The sequence below is a fragment of the Grampus griseus genome (assembly GCF_964374135.1).
Source record: "Grampus griseus genome assembly, chromosome: 4".
NCBI lineage: Eukaryota > Metazoa > Chordata > Mammalia > Artiodactyla > Delphinidae > Grampus > Grampus griseus.
The window spans coordinates 36,634,823-36,651,145 of record NC_138997.1 but is presented as its reverse complement, the minus strand read 5'-3'; the positions used below and the strand labels follow the sequence as shown (position 1 = coordinate 36,651,145).

The 16,323-nt window shown below is 34.9% G+C and overlaps 1 protein-coding gene across 4 annotated transcripts in view; it reads right to left on the bottom strand.

Annotated features, from left to right (window-relative positions):
* Positions 1–16,323, bottom strand: part of MAPK10 (mitogen-activated protein kinase 10) — a gene marked incomplete at both ends in the record, with an annotated part of 165,438 nt that overhangs the window by 45,416 nt on the left and 103,699 nt on the right. For 3 of the 4 annotated variants that reach the window (XM_082653758.1, XM_082653759.1, XM_082653760.1), the window contains one exon: positions 4,417–4,599. In XM_082653758.1, coding sequence (XP_082509884.1) covers positions 4,417–4,599 — 183 coding nt within the window. The remainder of the gene's footprint in view (positions 1–4,416; positions 4,600–16,323) is intronic. The other variant, XM_082653761.1, reaches the window with a different exon arrangement.

The window sequence follows — 16,323 nt, the reverse complement described above, 5'->3', positions numbered from 1 at the left end:
TAAAAAATTTGGAAATCACATAAAACATAAAATCCAGAAAAACCCACCTTCCCCACAGGCAATCACTCTCATTATTAATATATTCTCTTCTAGTTTTATGTGTTTTTTCATAATTTTGATTGTACTACAGTTAAAATGTAGCAATTTATGACATTATAATCTCTGGTGTTGTTACATTTTAATAAAATACTTTTTATATATTTATTTATACTAATTATATATTTATAAAAATTGCTAGTTAAATTAGACTGGAAAATTTCTTTATTAGTCATTTTTCTGGAGATCTCAATTCTAGAAATTTAATTTCTGCTAATTCCAAACTGATACTGTGAAGTTCACAAGAGTAACAAAAGTACAGAAATATACATTAATTTTCAATAATTAACCTTTCTCATTGTTAATAACCCTGTCATGATCTAATGGGGCTGTACTGGTTTATGTCATTGGTTCAAAGATCTCTTTGATTTGTAACTGATTTTATACCCAGACTCACACAGTCCCACAGGTTCTCCCATCAAATCCAGCTATGTTTCTGCTCTTAGAAAGAGTCAGGGGGGTTGGGGTGGTCTCCTCATCAATAGGGACATGAACGACAGTAACACCAAATCATCTTACTAAGAAACAAGGATCAATACTGCTTGTAGGGAACAAAATGAGGAAGAAGAAAAGGTTTTAATTCTTCATCTTTCATTTGAAAGTAAATGTCTTACACTCTTTAATAACAGTAGAATAAATTCATCCCTTTGATTCTTTGTGTAATTCTTTATAATTTGCTGATTTTATATTACAATTATAATTTAATAATTGTAAATACACAACCTAGTTTTTTTTTAATTAAAAAATTTTTTTTACAATTTTTAAAGGTTATTTTCCATTTATAGTTATTACAAAATATTGGCTATATTCCCCGTGTTGTACAATACATCCTTGAGCCTATCTTACACCCAATAGTTTGTACCTCCCACTTCCTTCCCCTATATTTCCACTGTCCCCACCCCCACCACTGGTAACCACTAGTTTCTTCTCTATAGCTGTAAGTCTGCTTCTTTTTTGTTATATTCACTAGTTTGTTGTAATTTTTAGATTCCACTTTTAAGTGATATCATACAGTATTTGCCTTTCTCTGTCTGACTTATTTCACTTAGCATAATGTTCTCCAAGTCCATCCATGTTGCTGCAAATGGCAAAATTTCATTCTTTTTTATGGCTGAGTAGTATTCCATTGTGTGTGTATGTGTGTGTGTGTGTGTGTGTGTGTGTGTGTGTGTAGCACATCTTCTACTTTATTATTTGCAAAAGTAATATAATTGTACAGGTTCAAACTGAATTAAAAAGCCAAAAAATAAACCCAAGAAGGTTGGAATTATATAATGAAGCATGGCATTTTACTGAGTAGTTTCTCTACAAGTGTTTGCATTATATCAAATAATTTAATCAAGGATTGTGGCCTCTGTATTGTTATACTATAAGTGACTTAATAGGAAGGGATTACTTTTGCCTGACATGTCAATTAGCATCATAAAGACATACATTCTTCAAAATCTCCACCTGGGGTATTAGCACTTTCTCATTTTGCATACAATTGATGTTGCTCTTAAAAGCAGTAGATTTATCAAGACAGTATGGTACTGGCACAAAAACAGAAATATAGATCAATGGAACACGATAAAAAGCCCAGAGATAAACCCACACACATATGGTTACCTTATCTTTGATAAAGGAGCAAGAATATACAGTGGAGAAAAGACAGCCTCTTTAATAAGTGGTGCTGGGAAAACTGGACAGCTACATGTAAAAGTATGAAATTAGAACACTCCCTAACACCATACACAAAGATAAACTCAAAATGGATTAAAGACCTAAATGTAAAGCCAGAAACTATCAAACTCTTAGAGGAAAACATAGGCAGAACGCTCTATGACATAAATCACAGTAAGATCCTTTTTGACTCACCTCCTAGAGAAATGGAAATAAAAACAAAAATAAACAAATGAGACCTAATGAAACTTAAAAGCTTTTGCACAGCAAAGGAAACCATAAACAAGATGAAAAGACAACCCTCAGAATGGGAGAAAATAGTTGCAAATGAAGCAACTGACAAAGGATTAATCTCCAAAATTTATAAGCAGCTCATGCAGCTCAATAAGAAAAAAACAAACAACCCAATCCAAAAATGAGCAGAAGACCTAAATAGACATTTCTCCAAAGAAGACATACAGATGGCCAACAAACACATGAAAGAATGCTCAACATCATTAATCATTAGAGAAATGCAAATCAAAACTACAATGAGATATCATCTCACACTGGTCAGAATGGCCATCATCAAAAAATCTAGAAACAATAAATGCTGGAGAGGGTGTAGAGAAAAGGGAACACTCTTGCCCTGTTGGTGGAAATGTTAATTGATACAGCCACTATGGAGAACAGTACGGAGGTTCCTTAAAAAACTACAAATAGAACTACCATATGACCCAGGCATCCCACTAATGGGCATATAACCTGAGAAAACCATAATTCAAAAAGAGTCATGTACCAAAATGTTCATTGCAGCTCTATTTACAATAGCCAGGACATGGAAGCAACCTAAGTGTCCATCAACGGATGAATGGATAAAGAAGATGTGGCACATATATACTGGAATATTACTCCAATATTCCATAATAATGGAATATTACTCAGCCATAAAAAGAAACGACATTGAGCTATTTGTAATGAGGTGGATAGACCTAGAGTCTGTCATACAGAGTGAAGTAAGTCAGAAAGAGAAAGACAAATACCATATGCTAACATATATATATGGAATTTAAGATAAAAAAAAATGTCATGAAGAACCTAGGGGTAAGACAGGAATAAAGACACAGACCTACTAGAGAATGGACTTGAGGATATGGGGAGGGGGAAGGGATAGCTGTAACAAAGTGATAGAGTGGCATGGACATATATACACTACCAAACATAAAATAAATAGCTAGTGGTAAAATAGATAGCTAGTGGGAAGCAGCTGCATAGCACAGGGAGATCAGCTCGGTGTTTTGTGACCACCTAGAGGGGTGGGATAGGGAGGGTGGGAGGGAGGGAGACGCAAGAGGGAAGAGATATGGGGACATATGTATATGTATAACTGATTCACTTTGTTATAAAGCAGAAACTAGCACACCATTGTAAAGCAATTATACTCCAATAAAAATGTTAAAAAAAATGCAGTAGATTTAGTAATAATTTAGTCTGTTGTCATTCAGAGAGCCGGTAGTGGTAGTTAAAAGAAGAAACCCAACTGTGCAACAAAAGTGTCACAAACACAGAAACAATGCTGTGCATTTAAAATCCATCAGATAAAAGTTTGGAGGAAATAAGTTTCTCCATCTCATTTTTGTCTATATTAGCTATAAATTAAGTCTGAAAGTTAAATCTGTAGTTAACTGTCCACTGAACATTTGGTATAAAATTTCACAAGCATGTGTCCTTTTCTGGGATAATGTATAGATCCACCTAAAATAATAATTATTTTATTATTAATAAATATTTATTAGTATTTTTATATCTAATAGTTACTGAGCACTTACTGTGAGCCAGGCACTGTTCTAAGTGCTTGACAAATTAGTCAGCTAATCTTCCCAAGTATAAACTTTCTACTTTCATTTGTTAAAGGAGGTACAGAAAGATGAGATAACTGGCCTAAGTTCACACAAATTTTAAGGGGTAGGATTTCAGCTCCGGCAGTGGAAAAAATCAAATTTGCTTCAAAATCACATTCTCTAAAATGTCCTAAGTTAAAATAAGAATTAGAATATTATTTATATTACACTTTATACGTTACTAAGTTTATTCAGTCCTATAACCAAGCATTATAATCCCAGTTTTGTTGGTGAAGAAATTAAGATTTGTTACTAAAGTTCATAACTGCAGACATAGTAGTAGAAAAATTACTTATTAATGAAAATGTTTACACTAAATACAAAATGTGTAGGTAAAAAATCTCATTTATCACTCTAAAATGAAAAAATGGTGGTTAAGCATTCCATAAAATGCAAAGAAAACTCAAACATCTATAGCTCTAAGATTTGACAACTAAAAACTTGTGTTGAAAGTATTTTCCAGGTAATAAAAAGAACTGAAAGAATTATTTCAATGTATATTACATTGGTCTTTTAGAGTTAGCACTGCAAAATAATTTTAAGATTCTAAATAAGCCCCATGGAATAGTTTAACCCACACCACTATTACACACTTTATTAGTAACCTTCTCTCTGAATATCCAGGCAATTTTAAAATCCTTGGCTTCTCCCCCTTTGTAAAGAAGATCTTTTAACAATACCTCTCTTTAAATTGAGGTATTTCAAGTTAAAGAAAGATGTCTCTATAGCTTGCCCATCACCCACATAGTGGTTCTGAAGTTGTCCCTGAAAGGCTTACCTTTGAGTTTATTGTGCTCAGAGTCCGCTGGGAAGAGGGAATCTGGAAAGAGCTTGGGGAAGGTGAGTCCTGCATACTTGGGCCGATTCTCCACATAGTTTCTTACTGTGGGTTGCAATTTCTTCATGAATTCTGGGCATGGTGTTCCTAGTTGCTCAATTACCTTGTTCCACTGGTCAATATCTGAGAATTGAATAGTTAAGGGCAAAAACAAGTGTAGGCCACTAGCACTTGCCTTTCACTAGTTGGGAGACTAACTGCTTCTCAGAATTCCGAGCAGTCATCAACACAAATGGAGTTTTAATAAACAACAAAGGACAGAAATATAAAATCAGATTGTCAGGCAGTGAATCCTCTTGGAATTTTAAATTCACTTTTGGAACATATACACTTTTGGGGAATTAGCATTACTTAAAATAGGATATCATGAAATAGTCTTTGGGTTGTAAAGATGAAAAGGTATTTAAATAACACAAGAAGAATTTCTCCTCTTGAGCTAAACTTCTGTATAACCATGTGATTTGGAAGAGAAAAAAATATAAAGACATATAATAATATTATCATGAAATTACTTCCATCATTTATTTTCTAAAAATGACAAATACACAAATATTTTATAAGATTTGTTTATATTTTTCTTAAATTCTTTTTAAGGTTTTTTTCTTCTGTTCTCTATCAAATGGGAAATTTCATTATCTGTTAATGTTTTCCACTCATATGCATTACAAATAGGGTCAATCTAATTTTTGATAGTAACTCACTAATTCTTTACCAAAGACTTAAAAAAAAATTCTCTTTATCAAAGTAGTTGCAGTTTCATACCTATTTACTTACTTCTGATAATAGTGCCCTGTATCCCTGAATATTGGGGATATGAGGGTAAACATAGGATGTTCAATTTAAAACAGATTTCAACCAAGTGCATGTGTTTCAAAAGTATGTTAAGCATAGGGAATTCTACAAGAAAAATAAATATTACCTCTCTATGAAAGTTAATACTTTACAAAACTGGGGGGGGTCTCTCACAGACATATCCACTGATTGAGATTTTCTTTATCATCTATCATTGATATTTGATATGTCAGAGCCTTGATAATGATAAATACCTGTGAAAACTCTGAAGAGCCAACTGGAAGAAGTTGATTTCTAACAGATTTCCTTGCCATGTGTCAATGAATGATGGAGACCTTAGAAATTCTTAAATCCAATACCACAGGCAGTATACTCTCCTATGTTGTTTATTCTACTACTCTATCTTTAGTGTAAAGTTAATTAATTCATTTCTGCTAATGTAATTTGTGACAGTTCAGGTAACTTTACCATAATATTACTTAATTGAGATTCATAAAATCTTTACCCCAGCTATTCCATAGGGTTGGACTAAAAAAGATGAGCAGTCCTGACAGAAGACAAAATTAACTATATTCAGCCAAAATAAATATATAATGCAAACAATGTAGATAGGTGATTGAACAAAGATAAAATCAAGCTAATTTGCAAATTCTCTTCTATTTCCCTTATAATCTAGCTGAATAAAGTTTAAATTATTACATAGCCTCTGAAGTATGGGGATGAAAAAAATACATGATTGTGTAATATCAAGAAATGAAGTAAAAGTGGGAAAAACTGAAGAATATTCCTTTACAAAATGATAGGAATAATTTAAAAAGAACATATTTCAATAAAAATTAATCTAAATTACCATGTGCCTGAGAAAGTGAAAATCATTAGAAATAAACTTAAAAAATTTCAAAAGATTAGAGTTAAAAGTTACTCTTAGACAAAAACTTATGTTAGTACTATGGATATAGGTAAGCTAGAATGACTTAGATATATTTAAATAGAAAACATTAATACAGTTAAATAAATCTCAGTGCTTACATTGTAAACTATGAAAAGAGATCTACTCTTTAATACAGTTAAGTTATCACGTCCTAACAAGCCATCATTTAATCATCGGTCAAGCTTCTTTAGGATTCTGAAGATTTGATGTCAAACTAAAAATAAGGGCAAAGAAGCTGTCAGATTTTCTGTAAAGGAGTCTTTTAACAAAGGTGGCAAAATACTCCCAACACACTACTATAGTGACATTTAACTAGCAGTACACAGTTATTTAGTTAAAAAGTGATTGCTTTTAAAGTAACATTCCCAAAACAATTACATGTTATTTTTACAGTAAAGTTTAAGGAGACTCAAATATTTTGGAATTAATTAAACAAGGACTATTAAAATGTTTCTTATTACAAGTTATAATTAAAGTCTATAGAAGCACTCAGCACATTTTCCTACCTTAAATTGCTTTTTAGATGAAACACTATTGTGGTCCTTGATGTAATGGTTTACAAAAAAGAAGGGAGGGGAGAATCTTTATTCTTGACAATGAAATAATTGAATGTTCTAACTGCAAATATGTGGTATAGTCATCTTTAAAATTGTGTGCCTCTATTTTAACCAATCCATTTCAGGTTCTTTCTTCACACAAACATGACTAGTATATTTAAGTAGTAAGTATTTGTTTTCCAGATGTTCACAGGATTGCAAACAACCTCGTCCACTATCCTTGGTTAACCACATTGATTTTTCTTTATAATCATAATTAACCAAATATAAGCCATGACTGGAAGTAATGTCTCCTGGCTCCAAATCCAGTGCTTGTTCCAAGGATTCCAGTAAGAAAAAGAGCAAGTTTGGAACTGATGTGTTAAAAATTGCTTTAATTTGGCCATAAAATTGATGATATGTTTGTCACAGGCAATTCCTCTTAAAGAATGCCTCTGAAACTACTTACCTAGTCTATTAGGTCAACATATCCACACAAAACAATTAATTTTATTAATATTTAAATAGAAAATAAGGTGATGCATTTTTCAAAGAAATTTTTTAATCATCAGATTTCCACAATGATTTTATTTTTAAAAATACATAAAATATTAACTAGATTTTTATGATTATGTGCTAATGTTAGCATAGTAAATTTTTTTTAAAAGAATGGCCAAAATTATTTTTGCAAAAGGATTTCTTTGTTTTAGAACACTAATAAGTCATCATTTTTCTATTATATGAGTAAGGATGTGATTCCTTACAGATTCCAGCCTGTGCAGTTATCAAAAAAGCAATAAATATATATTTTAATATACTTTAATATATTTTTAAATATTTTGATCTACTAGTTCAGAAATTATCATACAACTTAATTATCAAAGGTATTTAATAAAAATTGAAAAATGTCATTTAATAGGAATCATTTGACAATATCCTCTAGTTCTAAATTCACTACATAAAAAATAGTCATATTACAAAAAGTTTGATTTTATAGAGTATAATGATAAGATAATGTGCAAATATTGACCACTACTAATGTCTTCAATAAATAGTATTGTAATAGAAGAATGAGGCAAAATAAGTATGGATTGTAAAAATGATTATCTGAAATCCTAAGATTAAAAATTATTCCAGGGCTTCCCTGGTGGTGCAGTGGTTGGGAGTCTGCCTGCCAGTGCAAGGGACATGGGTTTGAGCCCTGGTCCGGGAAGATCCCACATGCCACGGAGAAACTGGACCCATGTGCCACAGCTGCTGAGCCTATGCTCTGGAGCCCGCCAGCCGCAGCTGCTGAGCCTGCATGTCACAACTACTGGGACCCGTGCTCCGCAATGGGAGAGGCCACCTCAGTGGAGGCCCACACACTGCAGTGGGGAGTGGGCCCTGCTCACCGCAGCCAGAGAAGGGCCCGTGCACAGCAACGAAGACCCAACGCAGCCAAAAGTAAAATAAATTAAAAAATAAATAAAATTTAATAAAAATTATTCCAGCTAATTCTTGTCAGTTAGCCAAGAATTTACATTTAATGCCCTCATTTTAGGTTAACTTCCTTGGTTGAGGAAATTTCTAAAATATGTAACAAACTGCCTTGAACCTAATGTATGAAATTACTCATACATTATTTTCTTATTATTTTCTAGATATTTAGGGTCATAATTTACACTATGCACATTTAAACTTTCAGAAGCTACTAAATGGAATCATAAAGCGTTGTTTAATGACCTCATTCTACTATGCCCTTTGAATTACTGTATCTTCTTTTCATGTTTTTTTCTTCATTGATTACTTTTTGTTATGATGAATATGGTTTCCAGAGTTGACACCATCAAGAATTCAAACTTGTTTTCTACTCTGCCCTAAGCCTTATATTCAATATTCTATGCAAAATTTTTCTGACATCTATTTGCAACTTAAAGAATATCAGTGGTTGTCCCCAAATTCTTAACTATGTTTTTAAAGATAATATTGTTTAAGAGCACTGTCTGTATAGAAAAGTTCCAGGAGAGGCTACTTAATCTTGCAAGCCAACTTGCTGCCTGGTTGGCACTGCATTGTGTATTACTGTGTGGCTTTATGTTAGCCTTGTATTCATGTCTGCAATAAGGAAGTGGAGGTATGCATGTCATGTGTTAGGCATCATGATATAAAACTGTGGTTCCCAAACTGAATATTCATGACATAGGGAACTTATAAAAATACAGGTCACTCCCCTCTACTCACTGATCTACAAGATTCTGAGTGCATACGCCTGAGATGATATCATTAAGAAACACCAATAGTAATTGCAATCCAGATGGCCCCTGGACTCTATTTGAGAAATACTAACAATCTCTTGTGAATTACTAAGCCCAGATTTAAGAATAAAGTACTAACCTGTTTCAGTTTTATGACACAAATTAGAATAGGGTCAATTTCACCAAAATATTATTCCATACCTATTTGCTATGGAAAACTTAGGGGTTGTCAACTTGGAAATATTTCAGGGAAAGAAAAATCCTAATATATGTTCCTTTTCCCCATGTCACTTTCCTGAAAAGACCATGGGAAATTATGACAAGTAGGCTCCATGCAGAGAAAGAGGGGTTCTACCCATCCACATCTAGGGAAAAATCAAAATTATATGTTGCTATCATAGAGGTATATGGGGTGATACAATATCATATTATATGGGGTGCTACTCATGTGAAGTATAAAAGCTATTCAATATAAAGTTCAAAATATTTGCCAATTTATTTTCCAGTAATTACTCCATATTGCTCTATAATAAACTTTGTTCTCAAAAGAACTCTCAGTTCCGAGGACATTGTAAAAATCAGGATAGAAATATATATATATATTCATAAGACATAGGTCTGGATTCAGAATTTCATGGTTATGTCTTGAGTTGTTTTGTTACTTTAAAAATATTTTTACTTTTTTATTTGAAAATGTCATTTTCCTCTCAAAAGTCCCCCTCAAATTCTAGTAATATGAAATATGAATAAGTGACTTAATGCAAAATTGTAACTGTCTGTTTTCATTATAAATGAGTACAAGAAGAGGAAATATTACAAGCCAAAACACATTGAAAAACTCAAAGCTGACAATTTGAATTAAAGGCTATTTGTTCACTGGCAGCAGATTGCTCATGGAATACTGTGGGACATGAAATATCCAAAGGCTGATATTTGAAGCATGATGTATATGCATCTCAGTATAAACTATCTCATCTTATAAATCTATTTATTATTGTAATCTATGTTTACTTAAAAGCAAAAAATGGAGAGATATTTCACATATAAGCAAATCTAATATACATTAATATGTGTCACAATGTAGAATTTTCATTAAGCTATTGAAGGTTAATCTTTGGGGCCACTCATTTGTACAGGTCCCTTGCAAAACTCTGTGGCTAGTTTTGTATTTGTAATATTAATATTTTTTACATAAAACCCGCCTCCAACTGCATGATATTCTGGCCTCACAAAAGCCAGATCTGACTCTACCTGTATTTTGAAACTGGAAGAGGTCTTGGAGATCATTTAAATTGACCTCTGTATTATGTAGATGAAAAATGTCAAGGTCTTTTAAAATTGGTAATTAAAATGACTTTAAACAAAGGAGCTCATACAAACAGCTCCAAACACTAAAAGAATTACAGAATGCTATTTAACAGGAGTTTTGGTGACTCTGTACTCTGCTCTGTGAGACCCTCCCTGAAAGATTACATCCGTTTCTGGGTATAACACTATATAAGAAAAAGGTTAAGAAGGGACAATGAAGTTTATAGGAGGTAAAAAGAAAATGCTATATGAGGCATACTTGAAGCTTTTTATGTTTCAACTCAAAAAGGAAGGAGACAACCCTCCCCATCCTAGCACTTTGATCCTTCTTATCCTTTAGCTGTTATCACCTTCTAATATATTGTGCCTTCTATTTTAAATTTCATGATGACAAGGATTTTCATCAGTTTGTTTACTTACATATCTGTAGATATAAGCACATAGTAAGTGCTCAAAATATTTGCTGAATAATTGAATGTCTACTTTATGTCCAATTACAGTTTTTTCATGGAGATAATGTGAAGAATAGTGGAGAGAAGGTATTCAAAGCAACAAAAGCTGAGAAATTCCAGGAATTGGAGATAGGCTGGAATTCAGACAACACAGTGAATCCCAAGAGATAAATAAAAAGAAATCCAAACCTAGTCACATAGGAGAGAAACAGTAGATAACCAAAGACCAAGAAAAAGGACAGATTATGCCCAAAGATGACTATCACACTGACAGCTAATTATTCACCAGTAATATTGAAAACAAAAAGCCAGTGGAATAACACTTCTAAAATGTTGGAAGAAATAGCTGTCAATCTAAAATTCTATATCCAACAAAGCTCTCTTTCAAGTAAGGGAACACCAATCAAAAAACAGAGTTTTATTGTCAAAGACTCCCATTAAAGGATGTACTTCGGAAGGAAAGAAAATAATCTCAAAGTAAAGGGCCAAATTGCAAGAAATAGTGATAAACCAAGAAAATGATAATCAGAAGGATGAATCTAAACAAACTCTACCTGTATGCAATCCAATGATAATATTGTCAATTTATGAGGCTAAAAGAAGAGAATTAAAATACTGGGCATAGAGAGCATATGTAAATTGGTATAGTAATGATCTAAATTATGAACATATGCTAAGATTCTTGTGCGTTCAGCAGAAGGGTAAAAATTGTCTGAATTAAAACAGCAATTCTCCACAAATTGAAATACAGATTCAATACAATTCCAATATAAATACCAATAGGGATCATTTTACAGAAGTTAGCAAGCCAATCTAAAATATTTGAGGAAGAGCAACAGTTCATTAAACACTAAGCTACTTCTGAAGATGACAAAGAAGTCAGATATTTACCCTACCTGATATGTGTATAGTGTACAACTGTATTCATTAAGAAAGGGTAGGAGGAGCTTCAAGATGGTGGAAGAGTAAGACGCGGAGGTCACCTTCCTCTCCACAAATACATCAGAAATACATCTACATGTGGAACAGCTCATACAGAACACCTACTGAATGCTGACAGAAGACCTCATACTTCCCCAAAGGCAAGAAACTCCCCACGTACCTGGGTAGGGCAAAAGAAAAAAGAATAAACAGAGACAAAAGAATAGGGACAGGACCCACACCAGTGGGAGCGAGCTGTGAAGGAGGAAAGGTTTCCACACGCTAGAAGCCCCTTCGCGGGCGGAGGCTGTGGGTGGAGTACGGGGATAGCTTCAGAGCCACGGAGGAGAGCGCAGCAACAGGGGTGCGGAAGGCAAAGTGGAGAGATTCCCGCAGAGGATCGGTGCCGACCAGCACTCACCAGCCCGAGAGGCTTGTCTGCTCATCTGCCAGGGCAGGCGGGGGCTGGGAGCTGAGGCTCGGGCTTCGGAGGTTGGATTCCAGGGAGAGGACGGGGGTTGGTGGCGTGAACACAGCCTGAAGGGGGCAAGTGCGCCACAGCTAGCCAGGAGGGAGTCCAGGAAAAGGTCTGGAACTGCCAAAGAGGCAAGAGACTTTTTATTGCCTCTTTGTTTCCTGGTGCGTGAAGAGAAGGGATTAAGAGCACTGCTTAAAGGAGGTCCAGAGACGGGCGTGAGCCGCAGTTATCAGCGCAGACCCCAGAGATGGGCATGAGATGCTAAGGCTGCTGCTACCGCCACCAAGAAGCCTGTGTGCAAACACACGTCACCAACCACACCTCCTCTCCCGGGAGCCTGTGCAGCCCGCCACTGCCAGGGTCCTGTGATCCAGGGACAACTTCCCCGGGAGAACACACGGCGTGCCTCAGGCTGGTGTAATGTCACCCCAGACTCTGCCGCTGCAGGCTCGCCCCGCATCCGTACCCCTCCCTCCCACAGGGCCTGAGTGAGCCAGAGCCCGCAGATCAGCTGCTCCTTTAACCCCGTCCTGTCTGAGCAAAGAACAGACGCCCTCAGACGACCTACATGCAGAGGCGGGGCCAAATCCAAAGCTGAACCCCAGGAGCTGTGTGAACAAAGAAGAGAAAGGGAAATTTCTCCCAGCAGCCTCAGGAGCAGCGGATTAAATCTCCACAATCAACTTGATGTACCCTGCATCTGTGGAATATCTGAAGAGAAAACGAATCATCCCAAATTGAGGAGGTGGACTTTGGGAGCAATGATATATATATATTTTTCCCTTTTTCTCTTTTTGTGATTGTGTATGTGTATGCTTCTGTGTGTGATTTTTGTCTGCATAGCTTTGCTTTTACCATTTGTCCTAGGGTTCTGTCGTCAGTTTTTTTTTTTTTTTTTTTTAGTATAATTTTTAGCACTTGTTATCATGGGTGGATTTGTTTTTTGGTTTGGTTGCTCTCTTCTTACTTTCTTTCTTCTTTTTTTTAACTACTTAAAAATTATTTTTTAAATAATTCTTTTATTTTAATAAATATTTTATTTTATCTTCATCTTTCCTTCTTTCTTCTTTTTCTCCCTTTTATTCTGAGCCGCATAGATGACAGGCTCTTGGTGCACCAGCCAGGTGTCAGGGCTGTACCTCTGAGGTGGGAGAGCCAAGTTCAGGATACTGGTCCAAAAGAGACCTCCCAGCTCCATGTAATATCAAACAGCGAAAATCTCCCAGAGATCTCCATCTCAATGCAAAGACCCAGCTCCACTCAACGACCAGCAAGATACAGTGCAGGACACCCTATGCCAAATAACTAGCAAGACAGGAACACAACCCCATCCATTAGCACAGAGGTTGCCTAAAATCATATGAAGGCCACAGACACCCCAAAACACACCACCAGACGTGGACCTGCCCACCAGAGAGACAAGATCCAGCCTCATCCACCAGAAAACAGGCACTAGCCGCCTCCACCAGAAAGCCTACACAACACACTGAACCAACCTTAACCACTGGGAACAGACACCAAAAACAACGGGAACTACGAACGTGCAACCTGCAAAAAGGAGACCCCAAACACAGTAAGTTAAGCAAAATGAGAAGACAAAAAAACACACAGCAAATGAAGAAGCAAGGCAAAAACAGACCAGACCTAACAAAGGAAGAGGAAATAGGCAGTCTACCTGAAAAAGAATGCAGACTAATAATATTAAGATATCCAAAATCTTGGAAATAGAATGGAAAAAATACAAGAAACATTTAACAAGGACCTAAAAGAACTAAAGAGCAAACAAGCAGTGATGAACAACACAATAATTGAAATTAAAAATTCTCTAGAAGGAATCAATAGCAGAAGAACGGATAAGTGACCTGGAAGATAAAATAGTAGAAATAACTACTGCAGAGCAGAATAAAGAAAAAAGAATGAAAAGAATTGAGGACAGACTTAGAGACCTCTGGGACAACATTAAATGCACCAACATTCGAATTATAAGGGTCCCAGAAGAAGAAGAGAAAAAGAAAGGGACTGAGAAAATATTTGAAGAGATTATAGTTGAAAACTTCCCTACTATGGGAAATAGTTAATCAAGACCAGGAAGCACAGAGAGTCCCATACAGGTTAAATCCAAGTAGAAACACACCAAGACACATATTAATCAAACTATCAAAACTTAAATACAAAGAACAAATATTAAAAGCAGCAAGGTAAAAACAACAAATAACACACAAGGGAATCCCCATAAGGTTAACAGATGATCTTTCAACAGAAATTCTTCAAGCCAGAAAGGAGTGGCAGGACATATTTAAAGTGATGGAGGAGAAAAACCTACAAACAAGATTACTCTACCCAGCAAGGATCTCATTCAGATTTGGTGGAGAAATTAAAACCTTTAAAGACAAACAAAAGCTGAGAGAATTCAGCACCACCAAACCAGCTTTACAACAAATGCTAAAGGAACTTCTCTAGGCAGGAAACACAAGAGAAGGAAAAGGACTACAATAACAAACCCAAAACAATTAAGAAAATGGTAATAGGAACGTACATATCAATAACTACCTTAAATGTAAATGGATTAAATGCTCCCACCAAAAGACATAGACTGGCTGAATGGATATAAAAACAAGACCTGTATATATGTTGTCTACAAGAGACCCACTTCAGATCTAGGGACACATACAGACTGAAAGTGAGGGGGTGGAAAAAGATATTTTATGCAAATGGATATCAAAAGAAAGCTGGCGTAGCAATTCTCATATGAGACAAAATAGACTTTAAAACAAAGATTATTACAAGAGACAAAGAAGGACACTACATAATGATCAAGGCATCAATCCAAGAAGAATATATAACATATATTAATATATATATTTAATATACAATATAATTAATTATAATTAATTTTTATAATAATAATTAATTATATATATTTAACATACAATATAAATATTGTAAATATTTATACACCCAACAGAGGAGTAACTCAATACATACGGCAAATACTAACAGCCATAAAAGGGGAAATAGTAACACAATAATAGTAGGGGACGTTAACACCCCACTTTCAACAATGGACAGGTCATCCAAAATGAAAAAAAATAAGGAAACACAAACTTTAAATGATACATTAAACAAAAAGGACTTAATTGATATTTATAGGACAAAACAACAGAAAAAAACAACAGAATACACATTCTTCTCAAGGAACATTCTCCAGGATAGATCATATCTTGGGTCATAAATAAAGCTTTGGCAAATTTAAGAAAATTGAATTCGTATCAAGTATCTTTTTCGACCACTATGCTATGAGACTAGATATCAATTACAGGAAAATTTCTGTAAAAAATTACAAACACATGGAGGCTAAACAATACACTACTTTATAACCAAGAGATCACTGAAGAAATCAAAAGGAAATAAAAGAATTCCTAGAAAAAAAGGACAATGAAAACATGATGACCCAAAACCTACGGGATGCAGCTAAAGCAGTTCTAAGGGGGAAGTTTATAGCAATACAATCCTACCTTAAGAAACAAGAAACCTCTCAAATATACAATGTAAACTTACACCTAAAGCAATTAGAGAAAGAACAAAAAAACCCCAAAGTTAGCAGAAGGAAAGAAAGCATAAAGATCAGATCAGAAATAAAGGAAAAGGAAATGGAGGAAACGATAGCAAAGATCAATAAAACTAAAAGCTGGTTCTTTGAGAAGATAAACAAAATTGATAAACCATTAGCCAGACTCATCAAGAAAAAAGGGAGAAGACACAAATCAATAGAATTAGAAATGAAAAAGGAGAAGTAATACCTGACACCGCAGAAATACAAAAGATCATGAGAGATTACTACAAGCAACTCTATGCCAAAAAAATGGAAAACCTGGAAGAACTGGACAAATTCTTAGAAATGCACAACCTGCCGAGACTGAACCAGGAAGAAATAGAATATCTGAACAGACCAATCACAAGCACTGAAATTGAAACTGTGATTAAAAATCTTCCAACAAACAAAAGCCCAGGACCAGATGGGTTCACATGTGAATTCTATCAAACATTTACAGAAGAGCTAACACCTATCCTTCTCAAACTCATCCAAAATATAGCAGAGGGAGGAACACTCCCAAACTCATTCTACGAGGCCACCATCACCCTGATACCAAAACCAGACAAGGATGTCACAAAGAAAGACAACTATAGGCCA